General features: G+C 32.9%; 1 protein-coding gene across 1 annotated transcript in view; it reads left to right on the plus strand.

Annotated features, from left to right (window-relative positions):
• The window catches only part of LOC111051120 (PX domain-containing protein kinase-like protein), a 39,879-nt gene extending 19,565 nt beyond the window's left edge, over nucleotides 1-20,314 (plus strand). The window contains exons 7-11 of the mRNA XM_022337549.2: nucleotides 8,988-9,196; nucleotides 11,201-11,293; nucleotides 12,682-12,841; nucleotides 14,223-14,390; nucleotides 19,927-20,314. Of these exons, the coding sequence (XP_022193241.2) occupies nucleotides 8,988-9,196; nucleotides 11,201-11,293; nucleotides 12,682-12,841; nucleotides 14,223-14,386 (626 nt within the window). The 3' untranslated portion in view covers nucleotides 14,387-14,390; nucleotides 19,927-20,314. The remainder of the gene's footprint in view (nucleotides 1-8,987; nucleotides 9,197-11,200; nucleotides 11,294-12,681; nucleotides 12,842-14,222; nucleotides 14,391-19,926) is intronic.
• Nucleotides 20,315-21,169: the final 855 nt, after the last annotated feature.

Consider the following 21,169-nt stretch of genomic DNA (forward strand, 5'->3'; position numbering starts at 1 on the left):
AAACATTTAATAAGCCCTAAACTCATTTAAACTGAATACTTGTTATTTTTTGGAAGAGGGCCTTAACCAAAGATTTTCACATCAACGACTTTCACTTTTTTATTTAAATTATTTTCATATTATATAATATGACATTGCGAATCTATTTCGATCTCCATATTACTTTATGGATACCCCCTGAAGCTAATTTTAGCTTATATTGGAGTTAACTTCCAAGGAGGTATGCTAAAATTTAATTCATATTATGATCTTGTGGCTACCCCATGAAGCTAATTTTAGCTTATATTGGAGTTAACTTCCAAGGAGGTGTGCTAAAATTTAATTCATATTATGATCTTGTGGCTACCCCATGAAACTAATTTTAGCTTATATTGGAGTTAACTTCCAAGGAGGTGTGCTAAAATGTAATTCATATTATGATCTTGTGGCTACCCCATGAAGCTATTTTAGCTTATATTGGAGTTACTTCCAAGGAGGTGTGCTAAAATTTATTCATATTATGATCTTGTGGCTACCCCATGAAGCTAATTTTAGCTTATATTGAGTTAACTTCCAAGAGGTGTGCTAAAATTTCATTCATATTATGATCTTGTGGCTACCCCATGAAGCTAATTTAGCTTATATTGGAGTTAACTTCCAAAGAGGTGTGCTAAAATTTAATTCATACTATGATCTTGTGGCTACCCCATGAAGCTAATTTTAGCTTATATTGAGTTAACTTCCAAGAGGTGTGCTAAAATTTCATTCATATTATGATCTTGTGGCTACCCCATGAAGCTATTTTAGCTTATATTGAGTTAACTTCCAAGGAGGTGTGCTAAAATTTAATTCATACTATGATCTTGTGGCTACCCCATGAAGCTAATTTTAGCTTATATTGGAGTTAACTTCCAGGAGGTGTGCTAAAATTTAATTCATATATGATCTTGTGGCTACCCCATGAAGCTATTTTAGCTTATATTGGAGTTACTTCCAAGGAGGTGTGCTAAAATTTCATTCATATTATGATCTTGTGGCTACCCCATGAAGCTAATTTTAGCTTATATTGGAGTTAACTTCCAAGAGGTGTGCTAAAATTTCATTCATATTATGATCTTGTGGCTACCCCATGAAGCTATTTTAGCTTATATTGAGTTAACTTCCAAGGAGGTGTGCTAAAATGTAATTCATATTATGATCTTGTGGCTACCCCATGAAGCTAATTTAGCTTATATTGGAGTTAACTTCCAAAGAGGTGTGCTAAAATTTAATTCATACTATGATCTTGTGGCTACCCCATGAAGCTAATTTAGCTTATATTGGAGTTAACTTCCAGGAGGTGTGCTAAAATGTAATTCATATTATGATCTTTTGGCTACCCCATGAAGCTATTTTAGCTTATATTGAGTTAACTTCCAAGAGGTGTGCTAAAATTAATTCATATTATGATCTTGTGGCTACCCCATGAAGCTAATTTTAGCTTATATTGGAGTTACTTCCAAGGAGGTGTGCTAAAATTTAATTCATACTATGATCTTGTGGCTACCCCATGAAGCTAATTTTAGCTTATATTGGAGTTAACTTCCAAAGAGGTGTGCTAAAATTAATTCATATTATGATCTTTTGGCTACCCCATGAAGCTAATTTAGCTTATATTGGAGTTAACTTCCAAGAGGTGTGCTAAAATTTAATTCATATTATGATCTTTTGGCTACCCCATGAAGCTAATTTTAGCTTATATTGGAGTTACTTCCAAGGAGGTGTGCTAAAATTTAATTCATATATGATCTTGTGGCTACCCCATGAAGCTAATTTAGCTTATATTGGAGTTAACTTCCAAGGAGGTGTGCTAAAATTTAATTCATATATGATCTTGTGGCTACCCCATGAAGCTAATTTTAGCTTATATTGGAGTTACTTCCAAGGAGGTGTGCTAAAATTAATTCATATTATGATCTTGTGGCTACCCCATGAAGCTAATTTTAGCTTATATTGGAGTTACTTCCAAGGAGGTGTGCTAAAATTAATTCATATTATGATCTTGTGGCTACCCCATGAAGCTAATTTTAGCTTATATGGAGTTAACTTCCAAGAGGTGTGCTAAAATTTAATTCATATTATGATCTTGTGGCTACCCCATGAAGCTAATTTTAGCTTATATTGAGTTAACTTCCAAGAGGTGTGCTAAAATTTCATTCATATTATGATCTTGTGGCTACCCCATGAAGCTAATTTAGCTTATATTGGAGTTAACTTCCAAGAGGTGTGCTAAAATTTCATTCATATTATGATCTTGTGGCTACCCCATGAAGCTAATTTTAGCTTATATTGGAGTTAACTTCCAAGAGGTGTGCTAAAATTAATTCATATTATGATCTTGTGGCTACCCCATGAAGCTAATTTTAGCTTATATGGAGTTAACTTCCAAGAGGTGTGCTAAAATTTCATTCATATTATGATCTTGTGGCTACCCCATGAAGCTAATTTTAGCTTATATTGGAGTTACTTCCAAGGAGGTGTGCTAAAATTTCATTCATATTATGATCTTTTGGCTACCCCATGAAGCTAATTTTAGCTTATATTGGAGTTAACTTCCAAGGAGGTGTGCTAAAATGTAATTCATATTATGATCTTGTGGCTACCCCATGAAGCTAATTTTAGCTTATATTGGAGTTAACTTCCAAGGAGGTGTGCTAAAATTTAATTCATATTATGATCTTGTGGCTACCCCATGAAGCTAATTTTAGCTTATATTGGAGTTAACTTCCAAGGAGGTGTGCTAAAATTTAATTCATACTATGATCTTGTGGCTACCCCATGAAGCTAATTTTAGCTTATATTGGAGTTAACTTCCAGGAGGTGTGCTAAAATTTAATTCATATATGATCTTGTGGCTACCCCATGAAGCTAATTTTAGCTTATATGGAGTTAACTTCCAGGAGGTGTGCTAAAATTTAATTCATACTATGATCTTGTGGCTACCTCATGAAGCTAATTTTAGCTTATATTGGAGTTAACTTCCAGGAGGTGTGCTAAAATTAATTCATACTATGATCTTGTGGCTACCTCATGAAGCTAATTTTAGCTTATATGGAGTTAACTTCCAAGGAGGTGTGCTAAAATTTAATTCATATATGATCTTGTGGCTACCCCATGAAGCTAATTTTAGCTTATATGGAGTTAACTTCCAAGGAGGTGTGCTGAAATTTAATTCATATTATGATCTTGTGGCTACCCCATGAAGCTAATTTTAGCTTATATGGAGTTAACTTCCAAGGAGGTGTGCTAAAATTTAATTCATATATGATCTTGTGGCTACCCCATGAAGCTAATTTTAGCTTATATTGGAGTTAACTTCCAGGAGGTGTGCTAAAATTTAATTCATATTATGATCATGTGGCTACCCCATGAAGCTAATTTTAGCTATATTGGAGTTAACTTCCAAGGAGGTGTGCTAAAATTTAATTCATATTATGATCTTGTGGCTACCCCATGAAGCTAATTTTAGCTTATATGGAGTTAACTTCCAAGGAGGTGTGCTAAAATTTAATTCATATTATGATCTTTTGGCTACCCCATGAAGCTAATTTTAGCTATATTGGAGTTAACTTCCAGGAGGTGTGCTAAAATTAATTCATACTATGATCTTGTGGCTACCTCATGAAGCTAATTTTAGCTTATATTGGAGTTAACTTCCAGGAGGTGTGCTAAAATTTAATTCATACTATGATCTTGTGGCTACCCCATGAAGCTAATTTAGCTTATATTGGAGTTAACTTCCAGGAGGTGTGCTAAAATTAATTCATACTATGATCTTGTGGCTACCCCATGAAGCTATTTTAGCTTATATTGGAGTTAACTTCCAAGGAGGTGTGCTAAAATTAATTCATATTATGATCTTGTGGCTACCCCATGAAGCTAATTTTAGCTTATATTGGAGTTAACTTCCAAGGAGGTGTGCTAAAATTAATTCATACTATGATCTTGTGGCTACCTCATGAAGCTAATTTTAGCTATATTGGAGTTAACTTCCAAGGAGGTGTGCTGAAATTTAATTCATATATGATCTTGTGGCTACCCCATGAAGCTAATTTTAGCTTATATGGAGTTAACTTCCAGGAGGTGTGCTAAAATTTAATTCATATATGATCTTGTGGCTACCTCATGAAGCTAATTTTAGCTTATATGGAGTTAACTTCCAAGGAGGTGTGCTAAAATTAATTCATATTATGATCATGTGGCTACCCCATGAAGCTAATTTTAGCTTATATTGGAGTTAACTTCCAGGAGGTGTGCTAAAATTTAATTCATATTATGATCTTTTGGCTACCCCATGAAGCTAATTTTAGCTTATATGGAGTTAACTTCCAGGAGGTGTGCTAAAATTTAATTCATATTATGATCATGTGGCTACCCCATGAAGCTAATTTTAGCTATATTGGAGTTAACTTCCAGGAGGTGTGCTAAAATTTATTCATATTATGATCTTTTGGCTACCCCATGAAGCTAATTTTAGCTTATATTGGAGTTAACTTCCAAGGAGGTGTGCTAAAATTGCTAATTTTAGCTTATATTGGAGTTAACTTCCAAGGAGGTGTGCTAAAATTTAATTCATATTATGATCTTGTGGCTACCCCATGAAGCTAATTTTAGCTTATATTGGAGTTAACTTCCAAGGAGGTGTGCTAAAATTTAATTCATATTATGATCTTGTGGCTACCCCATGAAGCTAATTTTAGCTTATATTGGAGTTAACTTCCAAGGAGGTGTGCTAAAATTTAATTCATATTATGATCTTGTGGCTACCCCATGAAGCTAATTTTAGCTTATATTGGAGTTAACTTCCAAGGAGGTGTGCTAAAATTTAATTCATATATGATCTTGTGGCTACCCCATGAAGCTAATTTTAGCTTATATTGGAGTTAACTTCCAAGGAGGTGTGCTAAAATTTAATTCATACTATGATCTTGTGGCTACCCCATGAAGCTAATTTTAGCTTATATGGAGTTAACTTCCAAGGAGGTGTGCTAAAATTTATTCATATTATGATCTTGTGGCTACCCCATGAAGCTAATTTTAGCTTATATTGGAGTTAACTTCCAAGGAGGTGTGCTAAAATTTAATTCATATTATGATCTTGTGGCTACCCCATGAAGCTAATTTTAGCTTATATTGGAGTTAACTTCCAATTCATACTATGATCTTGTGGCTACCCCATGAAGCTAATTTTAGCTTATATTGGAGTTAACTTCCAAGGAGGTGTGCTGAAATTTAATTCATATTATGATCTTGTGGCTACCCCATGAAGCTAATTTTAGCTTATATGGAGTTAACTTCCAAGGAGGTGTGCTAAAATTTAATTCATACTATGATCTTGTGGCTACCCCATGAAGCTAAATTTAGCTTATATTGGAGTTAACTTCCAAGGAGGTGTGCTAAAATTTAATTCATACTATGATCTTGTGGCTACCCCATGAAGCTAATTTTAGCTTATATTGGAGTTAACTTCCAAGGAGGTGTGCTAAAATTTAATTCATATTATGATCTTGTGGCTACCCCATGAAGCTAATTTTAGCTTATATTGGAGTTAACTTCCAAGGAGGTGTGCTAAAATTTAATTCATATTATGATCTTGTGGCTACCCCATGAAGCTAAATTTAGCTTATATTGGAGTTAACTTCCAAGGAGGTGTGCTAAAATTTAATTCATACTATGATCTTGTGGCTACCCCATGAAGCTATTTTAGCTTATATTGGAGTTAACTTCCAAATTCATACTATGATCTTGTGGCTACCCCATGAAGCTAATTTTAGCTTATATTGGAGTTAACTTCCAAGGAGGTGTGCTAAAATTTAATTCATATTATGATCTTGTGGCTACCCCATGAAGCTAATTTTAGCTTATATTGGAGTTAACTTCCAAGGAGGTGTGCTAAAATTTAATTCATATTATGATCTTGTGGCTACCCCATGAAGCTAATTTTAGCTTATATTGGAGTTAACTTCCAAGGAGGTGTGCTAAAATTTAATTCATATTATGATCTTGTGGCTACCCCATGAAGCTAATTTTAGCTTATATTGGAGTTAACTTCCAAGGAGGTGTGCTAAAATTTAATTCATATTATGATCTTTTGGCTACCCCATGAAGCTAATTTTAGCTTATATTGGAGTTAACTTCCAAGGAGGTGTGCTAAAATTTAATTCATATTATGATCTTGTGGCTACCCCATGAAGCTAATTTTAGCTTATATTGGAGTTAACTTCCAAGGAGGTGTGCTAAAATTTAATTCATATTATGATCTTTTGGCTACCCCATGAAGCTAATTTAGCTTATATTGGAGTTAACTTCCAAGGAGGTGTGCTAAAATTTATGAAGCTAATTTTAGCTTATATTGGAGTTAACTTCCAAGGAGGTGTGCTAAAATTTAATTCATATTATGATCTTTTGGCTACCCCATGAAGCTAAATTTAGCTTATATTGGAGTTAACTTCCAAGGAGGTGTGCTAAAATTTAATTCATATTATGATCTTGTGGCTACCCCATGAAGCTAATATCATATTTTATTGGAGTTGACTTCTAAGAATGTATGCTTGAATTGAATTCAAATGAATCTCGAAACTATATAGCCTTGGTTGTGTTGAATAACGATTGTTTGACATTGCAGGGCCAATATTCGAGTCAATTCTATCATCTGCCGCCTGCAAGTCAGGTCTGCCAACGTTGGAGTCGCTGTTGAAATTACCGATTTTCCCCATGTCACAAGTTGCCTCCTCCGAGTTCCGTTGCACTTGAAGCTCTCAACTACTGTTAAGGAGGCTTTGAAAAACTCTTGCGAAAAGTCTGCTACTCATCTGGAAGAAGAACAAAAGAAGGTTAGGGTGCACTTGAATTGTATAGATATCTATAACAGCACTATAACAGCGATATAGATAACAGCACTTGAATTAGATAGATATCTATCTGTCCAAAAAAAATCTCGAAAATTCTTTATTCCATAAAAAATACAGGTACATTGTAATACAGAGCATGCTTTTCTGGAATATCCCTACAAAGACTATTCGTCCGAGTGTAGGGGTGGAATAACCCTATTAATTTTGTTTGTATAATGTTTCAATTGATGTTAACTTTCTTCCTTTTGAAATCTGTGTTTGTACCCTATTTACAATTTATTCATTTATATACAACTAGCAGGTAACCCGTGCTTCGCAAGGGTATTCTTGAAAATTTAATTCATATTATGATCTTGTGGCTACCCCATGAAGCTAATTTTAGCTTATATTGGAGTTAACTTCCAAGGAGGTGTGCTAAAATTTAATTCATATTATGATCTTGTGGCTACCCCATGAAGCTAATTTTAGCTTATATTGGAGTTAACTTCCAAGGAGGTGTGCTAAAATTTAATTCATATTATGATCTTGTGGCTACCCCATGAAGCTAATTTTAGCTTATATTGGAGTTAACTTCCAAGAGGTGTGCTAAAATTTAATTCATATTATGATCTTGTGGCTACCCCATGAAGCTAATTTTAGCTTATATTGGAGTTAACTTCCAAGGAGGTGTGCTAAAATGTAATTCATATTATGATCTTTTGGCTACCCCATGAAGCTAAATTTAGCTTATATTGGAGTTAACTTCCAAGGAGGTGTGCTAAAATTTAATTCATATTATGATCTTGTGGCTACCCCATGAAGCTAATTTTAGCTTATATTGGAGTTAACTTCCAAGGAGGTGTGCTAAAATTTAATTCATATTATGATCTTGTGGCTACCCCATGAAGCTAATTTTAGCTTATATGGAGTTAACTTCCAAGGAGGTGTGCTAAAATTTAATTCATATTATGATCTGTGGCTACCCCATGAAGCTAATTTTAGCTTATATTGGAGTTAACTTCCAAGGAGGTGTGCTAAAATTTAATTCATACTATGATCTTGTGGCTACCCCATGAAGCTAATTTTAGCTTATATTGGAGTTAACTTCCAAGGAGGTGTGCTGAAATTTAATTCATATTATGATCTTGTGGCTACCCCATGAAGCTAATTTTAGCTTATATTGGAGTTAACTTCCAAGGAGGTGTGCTAAAATTTAATTCATACTATGATCTTGTGGCTACCCCATTAAGCTAATTTTAGCTTATATTGGAGTTAACTTCCAAGGAGGTGTGCTGAAATTTAATTCATATTATGATCTTGTGGCTACCCCATGAAGCTAATTTTAGCTTATATTGGAGTTAACTTCCAAGGAGGTGTGCTAAAATTTAATTCATACTATGATCTTGTGGCTACCCCATTAAGCTAATTTTAGCTTATATTGGAGTTAACTTCCAAGGAGGTGTGCTAAAATTTAATTCATATTATGATCTTGTGGCTACCCCATGAAGCTAATTTTAGCTTATATTGGAGTTAACTTCCAAGGAGGTGTGCTAAAATTTAATTCATATTATGATCTTGTGGCTACCCCATGAAGCTAATTTTAGCTTATATTGGAGTTAACTTCCAAGGAGGTGTGCTAAAATTTAATTCATATTATGATCTTGTGGCTACCCCATGAAGCTAATTTTAGCTTATATTGGAGTTAACTTCCAAGGAGGTGTGCTAAAATTTAATTCATATTATGATCTTTTGGCTACCCCATGAAGCTAATTTTAGCTTATATTGGAGTAACTTCCAAGGAGGTGTGCTAAAATTTAATTCATATTATGATCTTGTGGCTACCCCATGAAGCTAATTTTAGCTTATATTGGAGTTAACTTCCAAGGAGGTGTGCTAAAATTAATTCATATTATGATCTTTTGGCTACCCCATGAAGCTAATTTTAGCTTATATTGGAGTTAACTTCCAAGGAGGTGTGCTAAAATTTAATTCATATTATGATCTTGTGGCTACCCCATGAAGCTAATATCATATTTTATTGGAGTTGACTTCTAAGAATGTATGCTTGAATTGAATTCAAATGAATCTCGAAACTATATAGCCTTGGTTGTGTTGAATAACGATTGTTTGACATTGCAGGGCCAATATTCGAGTCAATTCTATCATCTGCCGCCTGCAAGTCAGGTCTGCCAACGTTGGAGTCGCTGTTGAAATTACCGATTTTCCCCATGTCACAAGTTGCCTCCTCCGAGTTCCGTTGCACCTTGAAGCTCTCAACTACTGTTAAGGAGGCTTTGAAAAACTCTTGCGAAAAGTCTGCTACTCATCTGGAAGAAGAACAAAAGAAGGTTAGGGTGCACTTGAATTGTATAGATATCTATAACAGCACTATAACAGCGATATAGATAACAGCACTTGAATTAGATAGATATCTATCTGTTTTCCAAAAAAACTCGAAAATTCTTTATTCCATAAAAAATACAGGTTACATTGTAATACAGAGCATGCTTTTCTGGAATATCCCTACAAAGACTATTCGTCCGAGTGTAGGGGTGGAATAACCCCTATTAATTTTGTTTGTATAATGTTTCAATTGATGTTAACTTTCTTCCTTTTGAAATCTGTGTTTGTACCCCTATTTACAATTTATTCATTTATATACAACTAGCAGGTAACCCGTGCTTCGCAAGGGTATTTCTTGAAACTTGACTTAATGAAATCTAAAAGAATTCAAAATAGGCCTATAAGAATCCTCGGTTGATTAAGAATTTATATGCTGCATTTCAAGTAAATCAGTATGACCACCTTTCAATTAAAAAAAGAAGTTGGATTCAAAATGGCGAAAAAAATTTGGGAGTGACAGAAAACTTTTGAAATTTTAATTAAATAAAATAAAAATGGAAGAATATAGTTTCTTTATGTAAATAACAACACCTTCATTCAAAGACATATTAACTGCATGCGTTTTCATATTGCCGAAACAGCATTGATGAAACTGTAGACTTTTATCTAGCACTTTGTCTCAAAATTATTGTTCTAGCTGAAAAATTAATAATCCATGCCACGTGTAGGCCTGAACATTGCATCAAGAAAACGAAGTTTAAAAACTATGTTTTTCAGGTAGAAAGCAATATAGAAACAGATGTTCCTTTTTTAATTTCGACCATATTATGATTTGGTGATCTTAATGAAATCTAATGTACCATTAATGAAATCTAAACATTAATTCTAAAAAATCTAGAAGGAAAATTATAATTTGGGCTTCCAGGTGCACGAGATTGATATTTTTAGAATCTATGTGCAAAATTTGGAGATCTAAATCATTCCCGTTTTCCGGTATGCAATCCACAAGTTGACATGTTTTGATGCGAACAAACGAACACACGAACAAACACAACCCTACTCTCTCTTATTATATAGATGCAAATGACACTAATGTTATAACATTGAAAGATGAAATAATAAGGTAGTCCTTGTGCTATTTTTCTTCCAAATTTATAAGTGACAAAGTCCAAGATAAGGTTAGAATTTCACGTGTACAATTTTTATAAAATTCTAGTCCAAAATAAACATTAAAACTATAATTTTAATATTTTAAAATTATAATTTTAACTATATAATTAAACATTTTGAATTTAGATGGCTTGAATTAATAAACTGATTAGAAATATTCCACTCAATTACCACTTGTAACGAATAATATTGAGCTATTTAAGAAAATTTGGAACTATTCAAGAAACACAAACTTGTTAACACTTGTTAACCGGATTTTATGGATTCTCAATCTACCAAAAATAATTTTCTGGATTCCATGTTTTTATCATTCATCCACGTAAGTGATCACTAATGGGAATATTATTCAGGTATTAATAATGATGGTGGAGGCTATAAAATGAAAAACCTTTCAATTTTTGTTTTGCATTTCAATATGAATTTTATTGTTACGGTATGTGTGAATATTGAATATTCTATTACGGAATGAATTATTTTTGAGTAAATTAATTCCGAAATTGATAGTTGCCACATTCTTTGAAAACAACTATCAAGACCAAAATCAATAAACAGATCATCATCATCATATTGGGATGAATTATAAATTAATACCTGAGTGTAGAGTGCTCAGTTGGTAGTTCTTCATCATATTTTTATAATTTTTTCAACTTTTAATAATTAATTATTCAAAATCTATAATTACGCTTCATATTAGAAGAGTTAAGAGTTCACATTAGATGTCCCACAATTTCTTACTTGTAGAATGCTCTCGGAAATGCCCATCGGTATACTAATAGTTTGTTTATGAATGGAGCTATTTTTTGTATTGTTTTATTTCATGTTTCTATTTTTTGTTGTAGATTCGTCACCATAAAAGACTGGTCAAGATGCAAGAGGTACTCAGTGCTGAAGAGAATCAGAGAAACGATAAAAAACGGAATAAAAATGCAACTGTAAGCAAAATTTCTCATTCTTATTCCAGATAATTTCAGTCCTCTTTTAATTGGTGATGTTGTTTGGAACCCAGTCAGTGATGTACTTTAAAAATATGTAATGAACATTGTACAGTGAAATCCATTTAAGTAATGTTAAAGATCTACTTAACAGTAAGAAATAATAAGAATTGATCAAATCATTCAACTTTAATTCGGTTGTATATCGGTCTATGAGATTTAGTATACCCTAGTTATTTTTATATTTCGCATTCCAATTCATGCAGCATTCAATGATTAGATATTTTCTGGGTTACATTTTTCTTATCATATATCGTTTAATGAAATTTAGTGTAAATATTTTTATATCACCTTAGCTAATTTTCAATTACATAATTTATCTTGAATGAGGTTGATTCTTGAGAGCAGGTTCTTTAATCATTTAAAATCTATTGTCTCTGAATATTGCAGTTCAAATGTTGTGTTTTTTACTTTAATTCTATGAAAACAGTTGTATTATTTTTTCCCAATAGTGTATTCCTAATCGATTATATTGTTTGTTAGCTCAATCATCACTTGTGGAATTGCTTCAATTTCTCGTTGAATGACTCCTTTAGCTTTGTGGATTATTGGCTGCTCAATAACGGTTATTTTGTTTATTCACAAATCCCGAAAAATGAAAATGATCCTCGTCACTTGAAAGAATAACGTCATCCTGGTGGACATTTTCGAGAATGATCTCGCAAGCGGCTTTGCAATGTGCCCAATCATTTGCATTAAGTTGTTGCACTAACATTATTTTATACGGATGGAATTTTAGTTCGGAATGAAGAATTCGTCGTACACTTCGATCAGAAATGGCTAGCAAAACAGCATGTTTCGCTGCTGAACGTCGTGGAGACTGTGTAACAGCTACTCGGGCGTTTTTCAGGCGTTCTCACGGTTCGTTTTCGTCCTGTTGGTTTCGTTTATAAAGCGGACAACGTGTTACTGAAACTCTTTACCCACAACAAGATCGTATTCCTACTGGGAACAGGCGCGTGTCGATTTAAATTATTGAAATGTCTGCGACATAAACGCTTCAATTACAATCGCTCGATGTTCACTTGACCACGACATACTGGCTACTGGAATGGTAAGAATAGACCTATCGATGTACAACATTCCCGCCTTTTCAATTGCAGTGGTTCAAACATAACCATTACTACAAAATCGTCAGATTAATATGCCGGTCCCTGTACAACTACATACTCGTGTTCAAGAGGGATGTTATGTCCAAAAGTTCCCAATCGCATGAGTATTATAATGCTTTTACTATTATTTTCTTGAAATTTAGACTGCTTTGTCATTTAAATGTTTGTTTTTATGTAAGAATTGTTATTAAAATCCATCATTATTTTCTTTTCTAGAAGAAGAACGGCAAAATTGTGAATGGCCACGGACATGAAAACAGCCTCAGTCGTAAATCAAGTGTGACCAATATGGCAAACGGAATTTCGCCAGAAAGGTCTGACAGTCCCAACAGCATAAGCACTGCTACATCTGTTGGTACACTGACACCCCCAGCAGGTAAGTTTATCTTTATTTTGTTATTTATTGATTAGGCTACTATTAATATATTTATTTATTCATAGACAATAATTACAATGGGGATAGAAACAACAGTCATTAGACTAAATAGCTTCAAACCCCAATTTTAAAGTAAACAGTATAGGCCCTAGTTTTTAGGACACTTATTAAATCTCATGGACCATTAAATATATTGAATCTTTATTCAATGATCCATCAAAATTAATAATATTTTCCTAGAAATCGGACCTAGTGGTGTTAAGTTGATGTTTCGATCAGCACATAATTGTGCCTCAAATAGCTATCAACTGGAGTTAAATCTCTCTTATTGATTTTTATTATTTAACAATAAATTATTTTACCACTATATCGTTAAAATTATTGAAATTTCACAACCATTTGTTCAAGAAGCCAGCCTGCTGTCTTGACTCGAGGATCGATAAATTTTCAAGTCAATTTTTTAGTATCTCTCAATGATATACGCTTCAAATTAACAACAAATGATCCATCACAAACGTGAAAAACATAAAAATTCCACTTTGTTGCATATTGTTTCTTGGACTGTAATTCTTCGTTAAAATTGAAGTGTATGTCAAACTTTCAGTCTGGAGCTATTGTTCAGTTTTATGCGAGAAACATTTGGGCAAAAAGTCAACCTGCTATTTTAACTGAAGAATCGATGAAAAATAAAAATATAATACATTTTCAATTAGTATATTTCATCAAATGAAGAAGAATATCAAGAAATAAAAGCTATTACCAAAAGAGCGAGACTATATTAGACGTTTTCAGACTAGTCGGCAGCTCTCTGATTGGGTTGGCTTTCGGAAATCAGCTGATGATTAGCCAATCGGAGAGCTTCCTGCCCCGACGACTCGTCTAAAAACGCCTGAAAGAACGCCTAACATGGTGTCACCTGCCGACTCGTCTAAAAACGCCAGAAAGAACACCTAACATGGTCTCGCCCTAAACTTGCATGGTGGTGGAATAGTTGACCGCAAAACGAGGAATCATTTGAGAATAGGATAGAATATTTATTAGAATAGGATAGAATATTTATTCGTTATTGATTCATACAAAAATTGCATGATAGGGAGAGAAAAAATGAGGTACAATAAGGTAATGGGTTTCTCTCCCAAATTTAGATAAGGTTACACTTAGTCCGAAATAGGTTAAGTCTTGTTCACTTCACAAAATTTTCAGTCCTTAACTATTTTCACAAAATAGATTTTTAATTTACATGCTTCAAAACCAAACATAGAAGAATATTTCACATTATTTTATTTATTTTGCCAAAATAAAATAATATAATTACATTAATTTAAAATAAGTACCTATAATTTCTTTCCAATTGATCAATTTTTAAATATATTTTTTCCAGGTGCACCCCCTCCCCCTCCCCCACCTATGCCCACGCCGGCTGCCAACTCAGCCAGCCTGGCTTCGATTGGAGTGAACGGTGTTGACGACAAGAGGACCGCTCTGCTTGGATCAATCTGCAACTTCAACAAAGCAGCCCTCAAGAAGACAAAACAAACTGCATGATGAGGTAAAAGCATTTACTTTTCTGTATCTATGATTTTGTTCATTATTGTATGGTGTCGGCTTAGGTATAACTCAAATCAGTAATTTTCATTTATCTTTTTCCTGTATAGGGCTACTTGTAATATAAATATAAAGAAAATAAAAATCTCAGTAAAAATTAATAAAATCTAATAAAGCTATAAGAAAAACCTTTACAAAAAATAAATTCTTTCTAGGTTATAGGACAACAAATAATGCATTCGAACTGATAAAAAAGAAATCAAATTTAAATGTACAGCAAGATAAGTTTAAAAAATCTGGAATCTATGAACTTAAATGTAGTGATTGCGACAAGTCCTATATCGGATAAACGGGAAGAAATTTCCATATCAGGTTTCAAGAACATATCTAAGCACTAAAATCTAAAAATTATACACAAAAGTCGGCATTTGCTGAACACTTGATAGATTCAGGCCATAATTTTACAGATATAAATTCCAATATGAAAATACTTAATTATGGTAATAAAAGTCAAAAACTGAATGTCAAAGAAGAATTTCATATTTATAAAGCAGCAAAATTAAACAGAGATAAAATAATAAACTTAATCCAATTAGACACCAATAACCCCATTTTTGATAGAATCATGCAAATTTAAACCCAAAATTTACAGTACTAGTTCATAAAAACATATGAATACACTAACATATGATCAAAATTAGAATCTTCCAATAGTATTTATTTATTTAATTCATATCACTTGAAAATGGCATAAATGACCGAAACATGTTGTGATCAAATATTTCAAAAAAAGGGCACTGAGATTTTTATTTTCTTTATATTCAGTAATTTTCAATATAACGTATTGAAGGAGGGAGTAACCTATAAAAGCATCCACTTTTTGTAGTTGATTCAATGTACACCGTGTCCCACGAAGAGATTCACAGGTTTAATTTTATATTACGTGTCCATTCATGCACCGATCTTCTTTAAATTTTACATTGTTTACAAAGTAGGTACTGGAAATATTCTGGGAGAATTTCAGCTCCCTAACCTTTGTAGAAACTAAATGGCGGTATATTGAAAATGTTACTAATTCGCTTTCTATAAAAACTATTTTCATGAGTTATTATCTGAATTGTTTACCAAGTTGCAGTAGTCTTGCCTCATTTGATGGTACCAGAAATGAATCAAGCAATCTTCCAACAAGATGGTGCTCCACCTCATTTCGCAAATCATGTCAAGCAATTACTAAATGACAAACTTCATGGCCGTTGGATTGGTCGTGGAAGTGATTTTTCAGATAGGCCACCCTGATCACCAGATTTAACTGTTTGTGACTTCTTTTTATGGTGTTACTTGAAGGAAAAAGTTTATACCGATAGCTTCAATAATAATGAGGAACTAAAACGATCAATAGGAGAGGAATTTCTCCGGATATCGCAAAGTCATTGCTTTGGAATCATTTCTTAAGCGCTGTTATCAGTGTGTTGCTGTGGATGGGCTTCAATTTGAATAATTTTTGGAAGGTTTTTCATTAGGCTATGTTCTAGTTTTTTATTTAAGTCATATTGCCCTAAAGTGCAACAATAAAAATATTTTATAAAACCAAAAACACCGGTTTAATTTTTTTTAAGTATCGTTTTTCAATATGCCGTCATTTTGTTTCTATGAAGGTTAGAGAGTTGAAATTTTCCCAGAATATTTTTAGAACCTACTTTGTAAACTGTGTGAAATTAAAAAAAGTTCGGTGCATGAATGGGCACGTAAATCGTAAGTCACGTGTAAACCTCTTCGTAGGACACGGTGTGTATGATTTTGTTCATCATCCTATGGTGTCGGCTCGGGTACAACTCAAATCAGTAATCTTTCAAGAATACTCTTAATCTTTCAAGATTAAATAAATTAATAAATAATAATTTAATCTTTCAAGAAAATAAATACTGAACGTCTTGAAAGAGGGAGTACCGGTATATAAATATAGTAAACGTCTTGAAGGAGAGAGTATAAATAAATAGTGAACGTCTTTCTTTATTCTTTATTAAAAAGATAAATAACAATCAAATACATCCCAAACCTATGTCCTATGTCTTGAAGGACATAGTTCTAAAATATAGTGTTCTTAACAGTGTTCTCAACTAACCTTGATATTGTCAAGAAGTCAGGTCAACTTATATTTTATTACAATACTAGTAGGTAACCCGTGCTCCGCAAGGGTGTAATAACGAACTTGACAAACTGAAAACTTGAGGTAATGAAATATTGAAGAATTGAAAATAGGCCTATAACAATCCTAGGTAAATTAAGAATCGATATGCAAATTTCAAGTTAATCAGTCCAGTAGCACAGACGTGATGCGTCATTCTTGGATTTCCTATCTCGTACGTGTATAAGCCAGTTCTTTCCTTTATTATATTACATGGATTGCCATTTCATTTACATGCATAAATGCGATAATAATTATCGACAGCGGAAGTGAACGGTAGATTCAATCTGGAAGCAACTCTTATATTGTGAAAGGATTTATCAAGTATTTCTTTAATAGATTTTCTAATACTCAGCTGTTCACTCAGTATTAAAATTTGAGTCCTTATGAAAATCAGTCTTGCAAATTTACCTGAAAGTTTACCTCCTGAGTAAAATTTATCATTATTTATTAGGTTGATTCTCAAAAGAAAGTCATGTTCAGGGTAGGTGGGACCTCCCCGTAAGGGACTCCTCACCAATAACTATTGTAGACTATTTGTTGAAAAATACTGTTCCAATTTGAATCCCTGCAGCCATTTTTATTCGGGGATTCTAAAGGAGTAACAATTTTACACAGTGGTGGATTTGTAGGGCTAATTATAAACAAATTCAACGGAGTTATTGTAATCAACTTTGTGAAAATGTAATTATTAGTTCTGCACAATGTAATTCTAGTAAGACGAGAATTTTACTGAACAATTAATGCTATAGTATCCATGAAAGCAAGATATATTGTTGACTGGAACGCAACCAACAAAGTGATAATTACCCATATAATTGTAGTGGACAGGCACCCTAAGAAGAAGAATATTGTTGACAACACTAAGTCGTGTATTGTCCATCAATCAACTATTCCTTGCTTTAAAATAAAGACAAATCGCAAACTGTGTAAAACAAAATTGAAGTTTTGCAAATCTCCCTGGGATTCGTTCCAGTGAGACTTGGTTCTATATGTTCAATTTAACATTGAAAAATGCCTAGAAAATGTGAAAATGTGGTTATAAGTTCCAATTGATATTTTGTTTTATTAATGGAATTTGTTTTATATTGGAACTAGCCGTCAGGCTCGCTTTGCTCGCCATATCCGTCTAGCCAGGGGGCTCCGCCCCCTGGACCCCCGTAAGAAAACAGGGTCGCTTCGCTCGCCATATCCGTCTAGCAAGGGGGCTCCGCCCCCTGGACCCCCGTAAAAAATTAGATCAGCGGGCTCGCTTCGCTCGCCATATCAGGCGATATAATATTCTCAGTAATAGCTCTGATTGAAGTAGCAGTGCCCAATCAATTTTTCCGCGATAAATGCATTTCAATCTTCAACTTGGTGCCAACCTAACAAAGTCAACTCAACTTAATGCCAACCTGACAAAATTATTAATTTAGTTACCAGTTAACAACTGTTTCGAAGAGGTACTCTCTCTAGATTATAGTTCTATATTAACATATGGTATGGACATTCTTCAATCATAATTAAGAGATTGGAATAAGAAGAATATACATGCTAAAAGACGAACTTTAAACCCTTAAAAACCACCCTTAGAGTTAAAATATTGCCAAAAGATTTCTTAGTGCGCCTGTAAAGGGCCAACTGAACATACCTACCAAATTTGAACGTTTTTGGTCCGGTAGATTTTTAGTTCTGCGAGTGAGTGAGTGAGTCAGTCAGTGAGTGAGTGAGTGCCATTCCGCTTTTATTTATATATATATATATATATATATATATATATATATATATATATATATATATATATTATATATATATATATATTTATTTATATATATTATATATATATATTATATATATATATTTATTTATTAGGGAATTAGTTCTCTGTTTTTATGTAGATTCTTATGGATGGTTTTCTTGCTTTGATTGTATGGATGATTCTGCTGTGTAGCCAAATATATTTTTAAAAATGCAATATGAATTATATCGATTATTTTCCAATTATCAGTTGGGAGGGGGAGGTCCTTAATCCATTAATCCTTAAGCCTTGTTATTCTTCAGAACTCTGAAGATAACTTGCAAAAAACAATGTATGTTCTTAATAATATTTCAAAAAATATATAATTCCGAATATCAAAAAACAATGGCCTTCTGCGTTAAATTAACCATCAGAACTAAAATCATAATATTGGATAACACTGTACTTGAACAAGTGTCTTACTTCAAATACTTGAGTGTTGAGATTATGTAGATCTGAAATTGAATAAATTTCTTTACATATGTGGTACAATAAAACGCAGATTGAAATACAGAACAAGGACGAAGAAACAACTGAAATTTTATAAATTAATGGCGGTACCAACTCTATTATATGGAGCGGAAACTTGGGTTAGCAAGAAGAAAACATTAAGCAGAGTACAAGCAGCAGAGATGTGTTTCCTTCGAAGTGTGAAAGGTTGCACAGAGTTGGACAGATTCCGCAATGATGATAACAAAATAGTGAGTAGGTTTTTGATTTTGTATTAAATTTTTTTAAATAAGTGAAATATTTCTAAAGTTTTTAATTTATTGTGATACATTCTGTGATTCATTTAGAGTATAAAATCAACCTTCAAAATTTTAAATCATCATTCCTGGTCCAAAAATCAAGTAACGAATACATAAGTGTGTGATTACATAACCTTATCTTTTGGACAACATTAACATTTTATCAACATTTTTGGAGAGAAATAGTACAGGCTCAGCCTAGTTTTTCCTCCAATGTCATAATTGTATTATGATTATAGTATTTTATACAATAAATGAAAAATGAATTATAATGATATCAGAAATGAGTTGGGCTTATCATCATTGGCTGAACAGTATGAAAATACAGATTAAACTGGAAGAATCATGTTGAATGGATGCCAGATATAGAATCCCAAAACCTGTATTGAAATCTCTAAAAAGATTGTAAGTGCACAAGATATATATCCTTTGAGACCAGAACTTTGAAACTGGTGAGTACCTCTAATTCTGGAAAGAAGAAGAAGAATAAGAAGGAGGAGGAGAAGAAGAAGAAGAAGAAGAAGAAGGAGGAGGAGGAGGAGAAGAACTAGGAGAATAAGGAGGAGGAGAAGAAGAAGAAGAAGAAGAAGAAGAAGAAGGAGGAGGAGGAGAGGAAGAAGAAGAAGAAGAAGAAGACATTGACCATAAAAAGCTATTGAGGGTTCATAAAATCTACGCTTTTTAGACATTATACTATTTCAAATTGCTTTTTAGAGTGAATTGGAATTTACTGTAATCATTTAAACATTCAGATTAACTGTATGGAATACTGTTTTGAATATTGTACTGTATACATGAGATTATGACATTAATTCTCGTATTGCAGGTAGTTTACATTGGAGCAGTGTCTACATTGGCCTGCAACAAAGAGCTTGGACTTACTAGACATTTATTATTCGTTGCTTTTCATATTATTTAATTACGATTTTACTAATCAACTTTATTAAATTGAATAAATATTTTCATCATTTATGAACTATTGTAAAATAATCATGTTTTATTCAAACAATATTCGCTAATGAATACTAATTTGAATTTGATTGAAATTTCTAACAGTCAACAATTTTCTAGTGCTGTTCTCTTGATAATTAATTTATTTATCAATACAATTGCAAATCATAATATAGATATGACTGGACGAGAGCAACAGGCCCTGCCCAAAACAGCTCTACTCCCAAATTTTATAAATAGATAATTTTCAAAAGATGTTTTCTGAATATCAGATATATTAGATATATTTCTAATATCAGAATATTAGATATTTTCTTGAATATTTTCACTCTCAAGAATTTGAGTCCATTTTTATTCTGGAAATGTCCTCCGTTTTCTCATATTGCTCAATTTCTATTATCAACACTATAGGTTGTTTTATTGTTACATACGACTGATTCATAATGTTATTGACAATTTCATGTCTATTAGATGACAGAAACTTATTTATGCTTCCCAAATAACGAATGATACTCATTATTGTTCTTTTGTGACTAAGATGGCTCTAAAAATAATGGTTCATTATAAAGTTTGTATTAATGTTATCATTATTAATGCTTCTACAATTCATTTTATTCTATTAATATATCTTCTATATAATCCTACGACAGTGATATGCTTTATTTACATTCAATGAAATTAAATGAGTATGTATAGGTTTTTGTAGTTGTTAATGATTTTAATTATCTTGTTAATTATGAAAAGAAACAAGTATTGATATTGTTGATGAACTAGAATTAAAATTATCTCTATTAAAGGCGATGTTTCCCAGATCAGAAATATAGTTTTGGTGCTCTCCTGTTAATCTTCTGTGTAGAAGAAATTATTTTATTCAGTAGACCAGGGCTCTCCAACCTACGGCCCGCGGGCCACATCCGGCCCGCGGATGGATTTTGTCCGGCCCGCCGAGAGTTATTGCAACAGATTTTAAAAAATATATATTTATAACATTTTTGACAACAACTGTGAGTTCAGTACTCTTCTCTTACTAGCCACTCCATTTCTTAATAAGTGTAAAATTAGCTGTAAACAAGCAGCGATCAACCATTGTGAGATATTAGCAAACGGACTGTACATGT

The sequence above is a fragment of the Nilaparvata lugens genome, chromosome 2 (assembly GCF_014356525.2).
Source record: "Nilaparvata lugens isolate BPH chromosome 2, ASM1435652v1, whole genome shotgun sequence".
NCBI classification, from domain to species: domain Eukaryota; kingdom Metazoa; phylum Arthropoda; class Insecta; order Hemiptera; family Delphacidae; genus Nilaparvata; species Nilaparvata lugens.